The sequence below is a fragment of the Salvelinus namaycush genome, chromosome 3, assembly GCF_016432855.1.
Source record: "Salvelinus namaycush isolate Seneca chromosome 3, SaNama_1.0, whole genome shotgun sequence".
NCBI classification, from domain to species: domain Eukaryota; kingdom Metazoa; phylum Chordata; class Actinopteri; order Salmoniformes; family Salmonidae; genus Salvelinus; species Salvelinus namaycush.
Window position 1 is genome coordinate 87821993 of NC_052309.1, and position 14677 is coordinate 87836669.

Consider the following 14677-nt stretch of genomic DNA (forward strand, 5'->3'; position numbering starts at 1 on the left):
TAGAAGCTGGGTGAACAGAGCAGAGAGGCTGAGGGCACCGACTGACTGCCTGGACAGTGAGTGACAGGACAAGCCATCTGTCGATAACCACATTACTGGTAAAACCATGAAAACCATTAGTTTTCATTTCATTGATGAAATGTTATAGGAATGAATAACCGTATAACGTTACGGCTGCTGGATCCATACAGTGGTGGTACCCCTTTAACAGCAGTGATGGAGAAGGACAAATAGCGCTTCTGGATCCCACAAGGAGCAGCGTTACATTACCTTGATGCTCTTGGATGGAGAGCTTCCATTGAGAAACAGATGACAGCCATTGACTAGGCCTGGTGACTAGGCCTGCACCCATTCCCTCCAACTCTAGCTATCCCAAACAGACAGCCATCTTGGACGAGAGAGAGCCCATAGAACTGGGGAGGTAGAAATTAAATAAATTATGAAGATAGATGAGATGTGACTGGAGGTGCTTTAAAAATAAAATATGGTGAGAACTAAGGCAGGAGGTGTTTAAGAGTAATCTCACTGGAGGTTAATATTCGTTAACGTAGCTTTAATTTTCAGTTGCACAGACTGAGGGTCGTCTCCTGACTGATACTGTAGTGTAGCCTACTGCATCTTCAACTTCTACACAGATAGACGGAGAGCAATGGATGTTTGTGTAGGTACTGAGATGGTTTACAATTGTGTGATTCCTCATCTGCTGATGTGAGTTTCAAGGCAGGAGGTATCTATTCACAATACCAAGGCCAGGGACACAATGTCAGTGACCTTTTCTGTTATAACAGCCACCCTATTATTCATTAGACTGAGTGGCAGTGGTATGTTACCTACACATTAAAGACACACAGTATGAGGGACGTTATAGGAGTCTCTTTGTCCTACAACCTGGTCAGGAAATATCCTCCCTGTATACTGGAGGCAACATTACTGCTGACAGACCTGGACGCAGACCAAAGAGATTGGGGCTGGGCTAGGAGTGAAAGAAAGAGACTTGAGGGAACCACAACAAAGTACAAAGAAGAAGGAACATAACTGGGCAACTATCCAGGCCGAAAAAGCTGGAAAATATGACGTATACCTAGCCATATGGTAAAAGGAAGTTCCTGTGAATTACTTCATTAAATATAACTTTGCCTTGAAGATATTCAGCCTTTATAGACAGAGGTAAGAGTAAAAAACGTGGTGGATTTGACCTTAAACCCAGCGCCCACATTCAGGTTCCAGCTCTGCAGCTGAGGGACCTTTAAACCCTCAGGTCACCGACACATTTGCCTACCTTTGTTGCGTTGTCCTGTTTGCACAACAGGCGGCTACATAGTTCGACAAATCATGATGATGAAACAACAGAAACAGTCACTAGTGTTTGGTTGGGGCAAAGCAGTGCTGACAAATGGGGAACAGTGCAGCTTTAAAAATGTACTCGACAAACCTGGGTTCAAATACTATTTGATAGAAATAATTTCAAAAGACTATCTGTGCTTGATTGAGCTTGCCTGGCTTAATGTACCAATAGAATTGTCCCAACAAGTTAAACCCAGTCTATTTGGCACTCTAGGCAGGCTAGCGCAAACACTCAAAGTATTTGAAAGATTAATAATAGTATTTGAACCCAGGACTGCAGAGAAAGGTGACTTCATTCCGATAATGAATGTGAATTCCTGTAACTGTCTGCACACAAAAACACAATAACTGAGTTGACCTGATTGATGCTCTGGGCAAACTCAGTAGCGACTGGGAGTGAGTGCCAAAAGCTAATAGCCTCTTTCATACCCACAGAGAAGCCAGCAGACCCTCACTGGGGCTCAATAATAAGGACATCGAGACAACATAAAAATGTCCACAACTACCTATCAGGGTTGAGGGGAAGACGGCTCATAATAATGGCAGGAACGGAGCCAATGGAATGGCATCAAACACGTCAAAAACGATGTGTTTGAAGTATTAGATACCATTCCACCTATTCTGCTCCAGTCATTACCATGAGCCTGTCCTCCCCAATTAAGGTGCCACCAACCTCCTGTGGTGTTCAATAGACACAAAACGGAGTGAAACAAATAAGTACTATCAGAACTTGTCCAATAAGAAAATATTTTTTTCATTTTCCGTTACAAAACATTTTGCTTTGGTGTGCCCTAGTGAACAGGACCCTGGTAAAGAAATAAGCCCACTGCTAAACATCCATTGTCTCCATTCAAACATCTAACGAAGCTGATTACCTGCCTTGAATAGAGAGAGCTTCGACTTAGCATAGCCCATGGGGTTGGAACACACAGAGATTCAAATATGCTGCATCTGGGACCAAGTGGGGCCCTAAACACCCAGCCGGCCCAGGCGCAGCGTTCCCAGTTCAACATGCTCCTCCTGGGGCTTCAGGGAGCTAGCTGCAGAGTTGTGGTTACTGGTGGTTACCTCTGGGAGTGTCGATCATAGCTGTGAGCAGTGTGCACACAGTGAGGCTTCAGAGGATGCGCTCAGTTAATTAATTTGAAAAGAGAGGGCTCTGAGGCTGAGGGGCGAAAAGCAAAGTTAATCATGATGATGTACTACTATACAGGAAAGGAGCGAGAGAGGGAGGGAGGGCCTGGACAAGAGAGGGAGGGAGAGCCTGGACAAGAGAGGGAGGGAGAGCCTGGACAAGAGAGGGAGGGAGGGCCTGGACAAGAGAGGGAGGGAGAGCCTGGACAAGAGAGGGAGGGAGAGCCTGGACAAGAGAGGGAGGGAGGGCCTGGACAAGAGAGGGAGGGAGGGCCTGGACAAGAGAGGGAGGGAGGGCCTGGACAAGAGAGGGAGGGAGGGCCTGGACAAGAGAGGGAGGGAGAGCCTGGACAAGAGGGAGGGAGGGAGAGCCTGGACAAGAGAGGGAGGGAGAGCCTGGACAAGAGAGGGAGGGAGAGCCTGGACAAGAGAGGGAGGGAGAGCCTGGACAAGAGAGGGAGGGAGAGCCTGGACAAGAGGGAGGGAGAGCCTGGACAAGAGAGGGAGGGAGAGCCTGGACAAGAGGGAGGGAGGGAGAGCCTGGACAAGAGGGAGGGAGGGAGAGCCTGGACAAGAGGGAGGGAGGGAGAGCCTGGACAAGAGGGAGGGAGGGAGAGCCTGGACAAGAGGGAGGGAGGGAGAGCCTGGACAAGAGAGGGAGGGAGGGAGAGCCTGGACAAGAGAGGGAGGGAGGGAGAGCCTGGACAAGAGAGGGAGGGAGGGAGAGCCTGGACAAGAGAGGGAGGGAGGGAGAGCCTGGACAAGAGAGGGAGGGAGGGAGAGCCTGGACAAGAGAGGGAGGGAGGGAGAGCCTGGACAAGAGAGGGAGGGAGGGAGAGCCTGGACAAGAGAGGGAGGGAGGGAGAGCCTGGACAAGAGAGGGAGGGAGGGAGAGCCTGGACAAGAGAGGGAGGGAGGGAGAGCCTGGACAAGAGAGGGAGGGAGGGAGAGCCTGGACAAGAGAGGGAGGGAGGGAGAGCCTGGACAAGAGAGGGAGGGAGGGAGAGCCTGGACAAGAGAGGGAGGGAGGGAGAGCCTGGACAAGAGAGGGAGGGAGGGAGAGCCTGGACAAGAGAGGGAGGGAGGGAGAGCCTGGACAAGAGAGGGAGGGAGGGAGAGCCTGGACAAGAGAGGGAGGGAGGGAGAGCCTGGACAAGAGAGGGAGGGAGGGAGAGCCTGGACAAGAGAGGGAGGGAGGGAGAGCCTGGACAAGAGAGGGAGGGAGGGAGAGCCTGGACAAGAGAGGGAGGGAGGGAGAGCCTGGACAAGAGAGGGAGGGAGGGAGAGCCTGGACAAGAGAGGGAGGGAGGGAGAGCCTGGACAAGAGAGGGAGGGAGGGAGAGCCTGGACAAGAGAGGGAGGGAGGGAGAGCCTGGACAAGAGAGGGAGGGAGGGAGAGCCTGGACAAGAGAGGGAGGGAGGGAGAGCCTGGACAAGAGAGGGAGGGAGGGAGAGCCTGGACAAGAGAGGGAGGGAGGGAGAGCCTGGACAAGAGAGGGAGGGAGGGAGAGCCTGGACAAGAGAGGGAGGGAGGGAGAGCCTGGACAAGAGAGGGAGGGAGGGAGAGCCTGGACAAGAGAGGGAGGGAGGGAGAGCCTGGACAAGAGAGGGAGGGAGGGAGAGCCTGGACAAGAGAGGGAGGGAGGGAGAGCCTGGACAAGAGAGGGAGGGAGGGAGAGCCTGGACAAGAGAGGGAGGGAGGGAGAGCCTGGACAGGAGAGGGAGGGAGGGAGAGCCTGGACAGGAGAGGGAGGGAGGGAGAGCCTGGACGGGGGGGGGGGGGGGAGCCTGGACAGGGGGGGGGGGGGGAAGAGCCTGGACGGGGGGGGGGGGGGAAGAGCCTGGACGGGGGGGGGAGCCTGGACGGAGTGTGTTAACAACCATCAAGTTCTAGTGAACTGCTGTAGCGCTGTACAAACAAAGGGTCATCGACCCTCTGGCGACAGCTGTTTGTTCTAGAGACAGACCCGTGTCTGTCATCGTACAGTACTCATCGGGTCTCACCAAATATAGTAGTTGAGCTAAAGCTTTAGCAGTTAGAAACACATCAAGTGTTGCAGGACAATGCGCTAGGCTATCAACCATCCAGATAGATGATAGAATTCCATCAGAGGAGGCTGGTGGGGGAGCTTTAGAAGGACGGGCTCATTGTGTTTGCTGGAATGGAATCAATGGAACGGAGTCAAACATGTTACCATCCATTACAATGAGCCCATCCTATAGCTCTTCCCACCAGCCTCCACTGCTATCCATCTACAGCAGGGTTTTCCTAACTCAGTCCTGGGTAATGAATGGCCATAGCGCTAGTATGAAGGACATATGTGGGAAAGTAAAAAGGGGAGAAAGCAAGCCAGCATTTGGTTTACTGTACACACTACTAATGTTAGTGCAAGGAGGAAGGAGAAGTTTGTCGACTCACCAATGCTGTCCATCTCACATCATTCTGAAGCACCTAGTTCAACAACAACGAAATAAAACATGTAAGGTGTGTTGTGACTGCCAGTGGAAAACAAACACATAGGTTGTAGTCAAAAGCAATCGAACCATTCATTCAGTACAGGACACTAACAACATGAAAGCTTTGAGGGACAAACAGGACCGAAAAGCAAAAACAAAAGGTTGACAATTTAGGCTAACTAGCCTAATATTTGCTAAAATTGTGGGGGGGGGAGTATTGCTATCAGTAGCCTACATGGTCGGGATATTTTGAGACACAATGACTGAATTGAAATGCCAAGAACCTCATTTATAGTTATATGGCAAGTCATTTGGGGGGGGGGAGCGCAGATGGTCGAACGAAATGGTTTAGTGTGCGGGGCTTGCGCCTTGCTGGCCTGAATGAGGGGTGGGAGGGAGCATGCTTCACTGAACAATGCACAAGTGGGATGTTGCTAGTGACAATAGGTGGATCTGGTCAAAACAGCCAACCACATTCACATAAATAAATTATGTAACGTAAGGACAGTCACGTTGGCATGCAAAAATATTGCATCATTTTAAGAAAGGGGTTCAATAGCTAGCTGCAGTAAAAGCTCAGTTGATACCCTACAATAAATGTTATTTGCTGATGAGCTAGATTCTTGGTAACGTTAGCTAGCGAACCAGCAACACCAGGCTAGATGTCAACTAGCGCTCTAACTAGCTACATAACTGAACGACCACAACCTACGCTAGCTATATACTAGTTATCTAAACACGATTCGTTTTGTTCAGGAGAGTGAATTTCTCGCGTAATCATTGTTGGCGTTTATTTTCCTGCAGTAGCACACCGTATCAAGCTAGCTAATTTAACTGGCAGTGATGATCAAGTCTAGACTGGTGTTCGCTAGCTATTGTAGGATAACGTTAGTTCTGCTGTGTCAATTAGCCAGCTAGACATGATCTAATGACTGATTGTTGCAATGTAGTTCCTATGATGAGATTGATGTGCCTTGAATATTCCCAGGTAGCATGATGATCGGGTAACTTTATGCCCTGCGTTTCCACACAGTCACAATTAACGAGCTGTGGTGTGCTAGCTAGCGCAATGTGTCTGCATTAAACCACCAGACTCAAACAGTGTAACGTTACGTGGGTGTACATTTGTGTGCTTGAAACTGTGTGGGGCGTTTTATGCATAACGTTAGCCCTGTCTGTGCGTAGTTATATTCCGTTTTTGCTTCAGTTTCTGGCAATGGCATTCCTGTTTTACCTTTCGTCTCCTGGTTTCAGCACTCCCGCTCCAAACAAAGCATTGATATATGACTCGTAGGTTTTGCCTCCAATTGTCCACCTTATAAGCGTTCACATGTGCGCACCCGGCTGGACTCATGACTGAAACAACATTCAGTTTTGTATTTTAAATGATGAGACGTGTCCTAGAATCGAGAATAAGCTAACTAGCTAGCGCGTGCTTGCTGTCCAGTATAGAAGCTAGTTGTGGTTTCCGTTTGGAAATGGGACAGCCGCGACAATACCCAAAATCAGATTCGGCATCTGACAAATACGTCCTTTGTTGACATTTTTGTACAGTTATCCGTCTTCGTGAATCTGTTTACGTCTCAGACTGACAGTTGCCTTTATCCTCTTGTCAAGCACTTCCACTCACGATTTATTTTTCTAATGGTATGTTGTGCGTCGAGCCCGCCCAAAGCGAAACATGATTAGAGGATACAAAGAGAGGTGACTTCATATGTTGGCTGAAGAGTGCGCTGGTGCGTTGTTTCCCGTTGAAATCACGCCCCTTTGCAGTAGGAAAAGAATTCTGATTGGTGAAGAAATATGCCCTTTCATAAAGTAGGCGGACTCACTGGTCTAAAATAACCAATAGGCTGAGATTAAATCAAACCTGGGTCTCTTACTGGTTTTGTCAAATGTCAGAAAATAGTTGTATTTAATTGACAATACCAAGTACTGCCCTTTCAACTGGACTACAGCGGTCGCCCGCCTGCCTCTGTACTAGTTAGAGGCCCTCATACGATGAAAATTGATATAAATTCATTTTTATTATGTGCTGAATCACATGGCCAGACAATAATGCACATATTCTGCACCAGTTGTATTATTTTGTGCGCAAATCTATGTCAGAATCTGTGAACAGAGGCTATCACTTACTGCATTATCTATAAGATGCTGACACCTACTGGTTAAAAATGATATTGCGCATTGACATCTGTGTCACTTTCTGGTTGTGTCAGAGTTGTAATTTAATTGACAGCACGAAGTACCGCCCTCACCTGTCTGCCTGTGCTGTCGTGGTGCGATGCCCTCCCCTCATTCAATGAAAATTAATCAAAGAAAGAGAATTTGCTGATACACTAAAGGAAGCCTACACTGTTAAAATACAACAATTCAAAACACCAACATGATTTAATGAGACCATGAAAAGTAGTACACCCAAGAGTAACAAGCACGTACTTGAAACTCACTCCAAAGTTACATGGAAGGTTGCGGATGGAGCCATCAAAGAGGTGCGTTCAGGGTGTCGTGGGACGGTGGTCACGTGTGTTGTGAAGCAGACGGTCACTTGTTCAAGACGGTTGAGGAAGGTAAGCAGCGCACTGTTCACTGGTGTGATGATTTACAGACTAAATAATGATTGATGATCAATTGTCATTAATATTTTACAACTTATTGTAGGCTATATTGTCATTAATATTTTACAACTTATTGTAGGCTATATTGTCATTAATACAACTTATTGTAGGCTATATTGTCATTAATATTTTACAACTTATTGTAGGCTATATTGTCATTAATATTTTACAACTTATTGTAGGCTATATTGTCATTAATATTTTACAACTTATTGTAGGCTATATTGTCATTAATATTTCACAACTTAATGTAGGCTATATTGTCATTAATATAACTTATTGTAGGCTGTTCACATATTCATTTACAGTGACTCGTTTTAGAAATTTACTGAGATAGAAAAAAAAGAACTGTCATATTTTCCCACAATTTGCTGAAATATGCCCAGTGCAGTCAAATATGTAATAATCCTATGTTTTATATATATATATATATTCCACAGTATGAGGTTGGAATTATATTGTGAAATTGTGAAAATGATGATGATGCCCTTTTAGTGTAAGAGCTGTTTGAAAAGACTGCCTGAAATTTCAGCCTGTTTTGGTGGGGTGGAGTTAACAAAGACAGTTTCAAACCTCTCTGCCAGTAACAGCCAGTTTTCAGGTTACATATCCCTCCCATTAGGCTCGTCCAATTAGACCCCTCACTCAGACCATTCACAGACAGTCTTGCTTGAGAAATTGCTGTTTGCTGGGAAGCTATTTTTGTTTATTTTTTACAATTTTATTTGAAAACAATGGTAAGGTACGTAATAGTTCTCCAGAAATGATTTGATATTGAGATTTTTTTTAAACCCAGCTGTACATGAAAAAGCATGCACTCACTACTGTAAGTCACTCAGAATAAGCACGTCTGCTAACTGATTAACATTTAAAAAATGGAAAGCATTATAAAGGACATACTGGGAATGTACTACTTTTCCTAAGGCAGGCTTAGACAATGCCTCTAATTAAAGACTACTATAGTTGCCAGGCTCATTGTGAGATTATAAATGATGTTACAATCATCATGTTTAGGGCAATATAAACTATATGTATGAAGTGGACTGTCCTGTAGGTTTTAACTCTGACCCTGTTCCTGGAGAGCTACCGTCCTGTAGGTTTTAACTCTGACCCTGTTCCTGGAGAGCTACCGTCCTGTAGGTTTTAACTCCAACCCTGTTCCTGGAGAGCTACCCTCCTGTAGGTTTTAACTCCAACCCTGTTCCTGGAGAGCTACCGTCCTGTAGGTTTTCACTCAAACCCTAATCTACCGCACATGATTCTAATTATTAGCTGGTTGATAAGATGAATCAGGTTAGTTACAACTGGGGTTGGAGGGAAAACCTACAGAAGGGTAGCTCTCTAGGAACAGGGTTGGAATTCCATCGTTATTCCATTTCTTTTTAATTAAACTGCTTTTCTCGTCAGCATGCAAGACTAAATAGTGCTAAGGCAGCCCATCGGATTTCACAACACTCCTGACAGCTACTCACCCCAATGCTAGGCGTCACATTTTCATGGAATCCAATGGGCTTCTTTGTGCTATAGCTAGCCTAGCAAGTTGAGGTAAAAGGCAGTTTATTTAAAAACGAGCAGTATTTCAATGTTCTTGATTTCCCATACTGGATAATGGTATAATAAAGAGTAGAGACACCTTCCATCCCTTGATTGAGGTATGTTTTCTAGCTGTATCTCTCATTAGTCACTGTGAGGCACAGCATTCTTTTCTATTTGAAGGAGAAGGTATTGAACCTCAAGTCGAAACCATTACGGCTATATGCACCACTAGAGTCTACCTTAGTGTTAATACTGTATGCTAATACTGTATGTGTTGTTGATTGATACCATACACCCCAAATTATTCTATTGGCTGGCTTTGCATTCTCAAACAGGCGGATTCGTTTTGAAATGTACATTATATGGACTTCTTCTGACCCCACTACACCAGTGGTCAAAAATAATATTATCAAGCTAATTAGAGGAAATATACATCCACAGCTCCTGTTGAGTTCAAATAAATGAATCCTTTTGCTAGATATTGATAAAAAATTGTAACTATCGGGTTCGATCCAGGGCTGTGTCGCAACGGGCCGCGACCTGGAAACCCATGAGGCGGCACACTATTGGCCCAGCATTGTCCGGGTTAGGGGAGGGTTTGGCCAGCCGGGATGTCCTTGTCCCATCGCGCTCTAGCAACTCCTTGTGGCGGGCTGGGCGCATGCACGCTGACATCAGTCGCCAGCTGTACAGTGTTTCCTCTGACACATTGGTGCGGCTGGCTTCCGGGTTAAGCGAGAAGTGTGTCAATAAGCAGTGTGGCTTGGGGGGATCGTGTTTCAGAGGATGCATGGCTCTCGACCTTCGCTTCTCCCGAGTCCGTACGGGAGTTGCAGCGATGAGACAAGAATGTAACTACCAATTGGATATCACAAAATTGGGGAGAAAAGGGGGTAAAATAAATAAATTAACAAAATTGTAACCATAAACATCTACCTTATTTACTTGTCTAAACAGTGAGATAATATAACAGACTTGACTGCAGAGGCTTTGTGTTCATCGTGATGGTGCATTTGTGCTCAGATGCCACAAGAGTGAGGCATTGCTTTACAATGAAGGCCATGGATGAAGAAATCTGTCCACTAGGTTTGTTTGAGTAATGTGGTCCAGTGTCCACACACTCTGTAGTAGTTCATAGGGTTCCTGTTCACTGGGACAGCTTTTCCACTGGAAAGAAAATGGCTTTCTATGGTGGCATGTTGAAGTTAGTGTAACACATGCATTGGGACATTGGTTGAGTCATGTTGGAAATGTAGCATTTTTTATAGGAAAGCTTATTTCATGGATTTACTTTTTTTCTTTTAATTTAATTAATTGAATAAATTCTGGGAAAATCACTGGGGAAGGTTGCTGTCTCTGTGAATACATTCCAATATGTTCCAATGGGCTTCTACCACATTCTTCTATAAGATCCCCTTTTCATTATTAGCTAGAAAAGTGCTTGACATGCCAATGAAATTGGGGTAATTTTTAGGGGGCTAATAGATTAATGTTAAGGAAGGACCCATCATTTGTGCTGGCTTGTTCTGATATAAATACATCCACTTGGGGGCACTAAATGTACTGTAATGGAATCGATCACACAGAGGAGGGTTTGAGTGCTGGAAAGCATGGCTGATATAGTCTGCATAAATCTTAGCTGGCCAGCACATGTTGTGATTTGATTCTGGTACTGAAATAGTTGTGCCTCTAGATTAATGCAATGCAGTCATGGGAATAGTGTAACATTAATTTATGTATTAGCTTAATACATGAAATCATTGTATTTTATTCAAGAAAAATAGCATGAATAAAGCTAAACATAAACTATCACACATCCATTTAAATGTATAAACTACGTTTTGCAGGGGAAAATACAAAACAATCATTTGTGTAATTTTTATCATACAATATTACTCCTCCAGCATGCCTCAGGCATACTGGTTCAACGGTTCGAGGTTTGCACTGACCTGCCGTTCAGTCCTGTCAGCATACACAAATTACTGAACTGTGGATACTACTTCCGATGTGTGAAAACGCCTTTCAGTAAGTCATTAGGTTAGAGTTAATGGACCCTTGTCCAGAACTTTTAGTTTCTGATTACGCTTCAATGGCTACTGTTCTTAAAGTTTGGCACTGTGGATAGGGCATTAATAATAACGGACGGAAAATAACGCTTCACCTAGTAAATTAGTCCTACTGAATGTTTTTAATCAAGCAATTTAGAGACATGATATCTGAAATGGCTTTGTTTATATTGCTACTTAATGTCTGAGATAGCTTTGAGTTGGTGAATGATTACCTGATCCAAGTTTGGTTGAATTGCAGTTGTCAAAAGAAAGCAGGCGCTATGGAGTAAACATTTTGCTCTCTTTACACACTTGCCCTTTCCCCTAATTAATCTTCACTCCTCTTCTTTTTGATGAATCGGTTGGATTCATTGGTTGACATCAACTGCTCCACTAGGCATGTCTATGGTGTTTACTAAGAAATGAGGCCAGCAGTAGGGTATTGTTCTGCCATTGAGTGGCTGTATTTCCATTAGCAGTATTACATAATGATACAGGAAACATTTTAGTGTTATTGTAGTAGTTAACTCAGATATCTGTTACAGATTCCCTCTGCCCTGTATACAGAGGTCAATATACAGATGCCCTGTATAACAGGCATGGATTAAATCCACCTACTAAAGACTTACTGTACATCAACACACATTTGTCTACTTTTTTACATCGTTTAGCAGATGCTCTTATCCAGAGCTACTTACAGAAGCAATTAGGGTTAAGTGCCTTGCTCAAGGGCACATCAACAGATATTTCACCTAGTCGGCTCGGGGACTCAAACCAGCGACTTTTAGGTTACTGGTCCAACACTTAACCACTAGGCTACCTGCCGCCCGTCACCACTCACGTCTTCCCCTCTTCCTGTTTATCCTCACTTTCTTCACTTTAGTCATTGACAAATAAACCAGAGATGTAAAACAGCGGTGCAACTGTTCAAGTCAAACGTTAATTGTAAATGTCAATCCAGACTTAAATGAGCTGAATGAATGACTTTATACGTTAGTTAAATAGGTAACCCTCCGAGCGGCCACAATCTGTTGGACAAAGTCCTAAGTCCAAGATAAAGTTTTACAGTATATTCTTCTGAATGTCTTTGTTCTGTATAATTCAACTACAAGTTCAATATCAAATACATGATGGTATTATGTGTACTTCACATATATTATTTGCATTGACCATTTGCACTTCTAAAGTGTGATGTGGTGTCCCATCTGATATAATCTCGGCACCCAGAACTGGCATTCATGAGAGACATCTGATTTGATATATCAGTTAACTTGCAGTCTTGCAACATGAGCCACAATAACAATTTTTTCATAAAATGCTTTATGTCTATTTCTGTCTTATCTTGATGTCAATCTATAATAGGTTGGATACGCGCATGCCCAAACATTTCCTAAATGGCACCCTAATCCCTATACAGTGCACTACTTTAGACCAGAGCCCTATGGGGCCTGACTCAGTGGACATAATGCAACCATTGCAACGTACTGAATAGCACAGAGATCAAGGCTTCATTATTTCAGAGAGATTTTTTAACATTTCTATCCAACACATCATTTTCTACATACAGTGAAAGCACATTTGGGCTTCCGAGTGGCGCAGCGGTCTAAGGCACTGCTTCTCAGTGCTAGAGGCGTCACTACAGACCCTGGTTTGATTCCAGGCTGTATCACAACCGGCCGACGATTGGGTGTCTCATAGGGCGGCGCACATTCACAAATAATACAGCTCAGACTGAGTGTATAAGTTGTCTAACATTTGCTTCCTGGGTGGTTCTATCCAACGTGATCATTCCATCACACTGAATGAAGACAGGAGAGAGTGAATGTACCATGTATAGGTTTGTACAAGGTTTGCAAAATTTGATAATGTTATGAGCTGAGTCTTTTCCTTTGTCATCATGAGATCTGAATGTTCTGTCTTCTATAACGGAATATGTTGTTAGTAAACATCTTACTTGCCTCTCTCTCTCCCTCTCTCTCTCTCTCTCCCCTCTCTCTCTCTCCCTCTCTCCCTCTCTCTCCCTCCCTCTCCCTCTCTCTCCCTCTCTCCCTCTCTCTGTGGGTCCATCTGAGCTCACTCTGTGCTGTTCTGATTGTCATCTGTTTGCTTTTGATGTGATGCTGTGGGGGAACAGTGTAGACTTTCCTCTGTTTAGTGAGACCGATTTAGCTCAAGCTTTTCTCTAGCCTGGTGCCAGATCTGTTTGTGCCCTTTCCAACTCCAATGCAGTCATTGTTTGGCATGATGAGTGAAAACGATTTGGCATATTGGCACAAACAGATGGGCACTCAGGCTAGCTTTCCTATCTGTAGTGAGTAAGATTCAACTTTCCTATCTGTACTGAGTAAGATTCAACTTTGCTATCTGTACTGAGTAAGATTCAACTTTCCTATCTGTAGTATCACGACTCATGATATGACCCAGATGCAGACACAGGAGGCGGATGGTTCGGTTCTCAGAATATTTATTATCTCAAACGGGCAGGCTGAGGGCAAGCAGAGGTTCATAATCCAAGGCAGAGTCACCAAGGAACAAAACAGCAGGCAGGCTCAGGGTCAGGGTCAGGCAGGAAGGTCGGAACTGGGAAGACTAGAAAACAAAACTAACGCGAAGGTAACACTCGGAAAACACACTGGGACGACAAGACAAACGGGCAACAGACAAACAGAAAATGCAGGAATAAATACACAGGGGATAATGAGGAAAAATAGGAGACACCTGGGGGGGTGGAGACAAGCACAAGACAGGTGAAACAGATCAGGTTGTGACATGTAGTGAGTAAGTTTCAACTAGAGTTTTCCTATCTGTAGTGAGTAAGATTCAACTTTCCTATCTGTAGTGATTAATATGCATTTGGAGCTTTCCTCAGTTTTGTGAGTAGGAGTAAATTGGAGTTTTTCTCTCTATATGCCCTACACACACACTCAGGATCCACGACGGATGTACAACACAAGACTTGTAGAGAGACTTCACAATGGTTGTGTAAACATCGTAGTGCAGACAAGCTATCCTATCTCCACAATATCAGTTGTATCACAACCATTGTGTCAAATGCGTTGTACATCAGTTGTTCAAGCTGAGTGTGTACGGGAACTAATATCTGTAGTGAGTAAGATTCAGCTGAGCAGAATTGGTCAAAACCAATAAAATCAAAGTTGATTGGTCACGTACACCGTTTAGCAGATGTTATAGCGTGTGCAGCGAAATGCTTTTATTGCTAGCTCCTAACAATGTAGTCAAATGTCAAACAAGTACACAAATATTAATATATAAAAACAACAAGAAAGCAAGACATTTCGTAACCTATCCAATTAACAAATAGCACTAACAGTAATCCAAATGCAATCTATACATATACACTGAATGAATTTACACAAGATATACTCAGAATGATATGTACAGTAGTATGTATTCTAGAGTGAGATATCAGAATCCAGTATATAAATACATATGCTGTGTGTATAAACAGTGTAACTAAAATGCAATGTACAGTAGTAGAAATATTAGAATGAGCTATGTTGATAATACAGAATTTAAATA

The 14677-nt window shown here is 44.3% G+C and overlaps 1 protein-coding gene across 6 annotated transcripts in view; it reads right to left on the reverse strand.

Annotated features, from left to right (window-relative positions):
* LOC120041790 (ubiquitin carboxyl-terminal hydrolase 22-like) overlaps nucleotides 1–6601 on the reverse strand; it is a 59795-nt gene extending 53194 nt beyond the window's left edge. For 3 of the 6 annotated variants that reach the window (XM_038986681.1, XM_038986666.1, XM_038986659.1), the window contains exons 1-2: nucleotides 6170–6601; nucleotides 4898–4930 (exon numbers count right to left, since the gene is read on the reverse strand). In XM_038986681.1, the coding sequence (XP_038842609.1) occupies nucleotides 4898–4930; nucleotides 6170–6289 (153 nt within the window). In that variant the 5' untranslated portion in view covers nucleotides 6290–6601. Of the gene's footprint in view, nucleotides 1–270; nucleotides 390–4897; nucleotides 4931–6169 lie in introns of those variants that run through there. The other 3 variants (XM_038986676.1, XM_038986675.1, XM_038986685.1) reach the window with 2 other exon arrangements.
* Between the last annotated feature and the right edge of the window lie 8076 nt (nucleotides 6602–14677).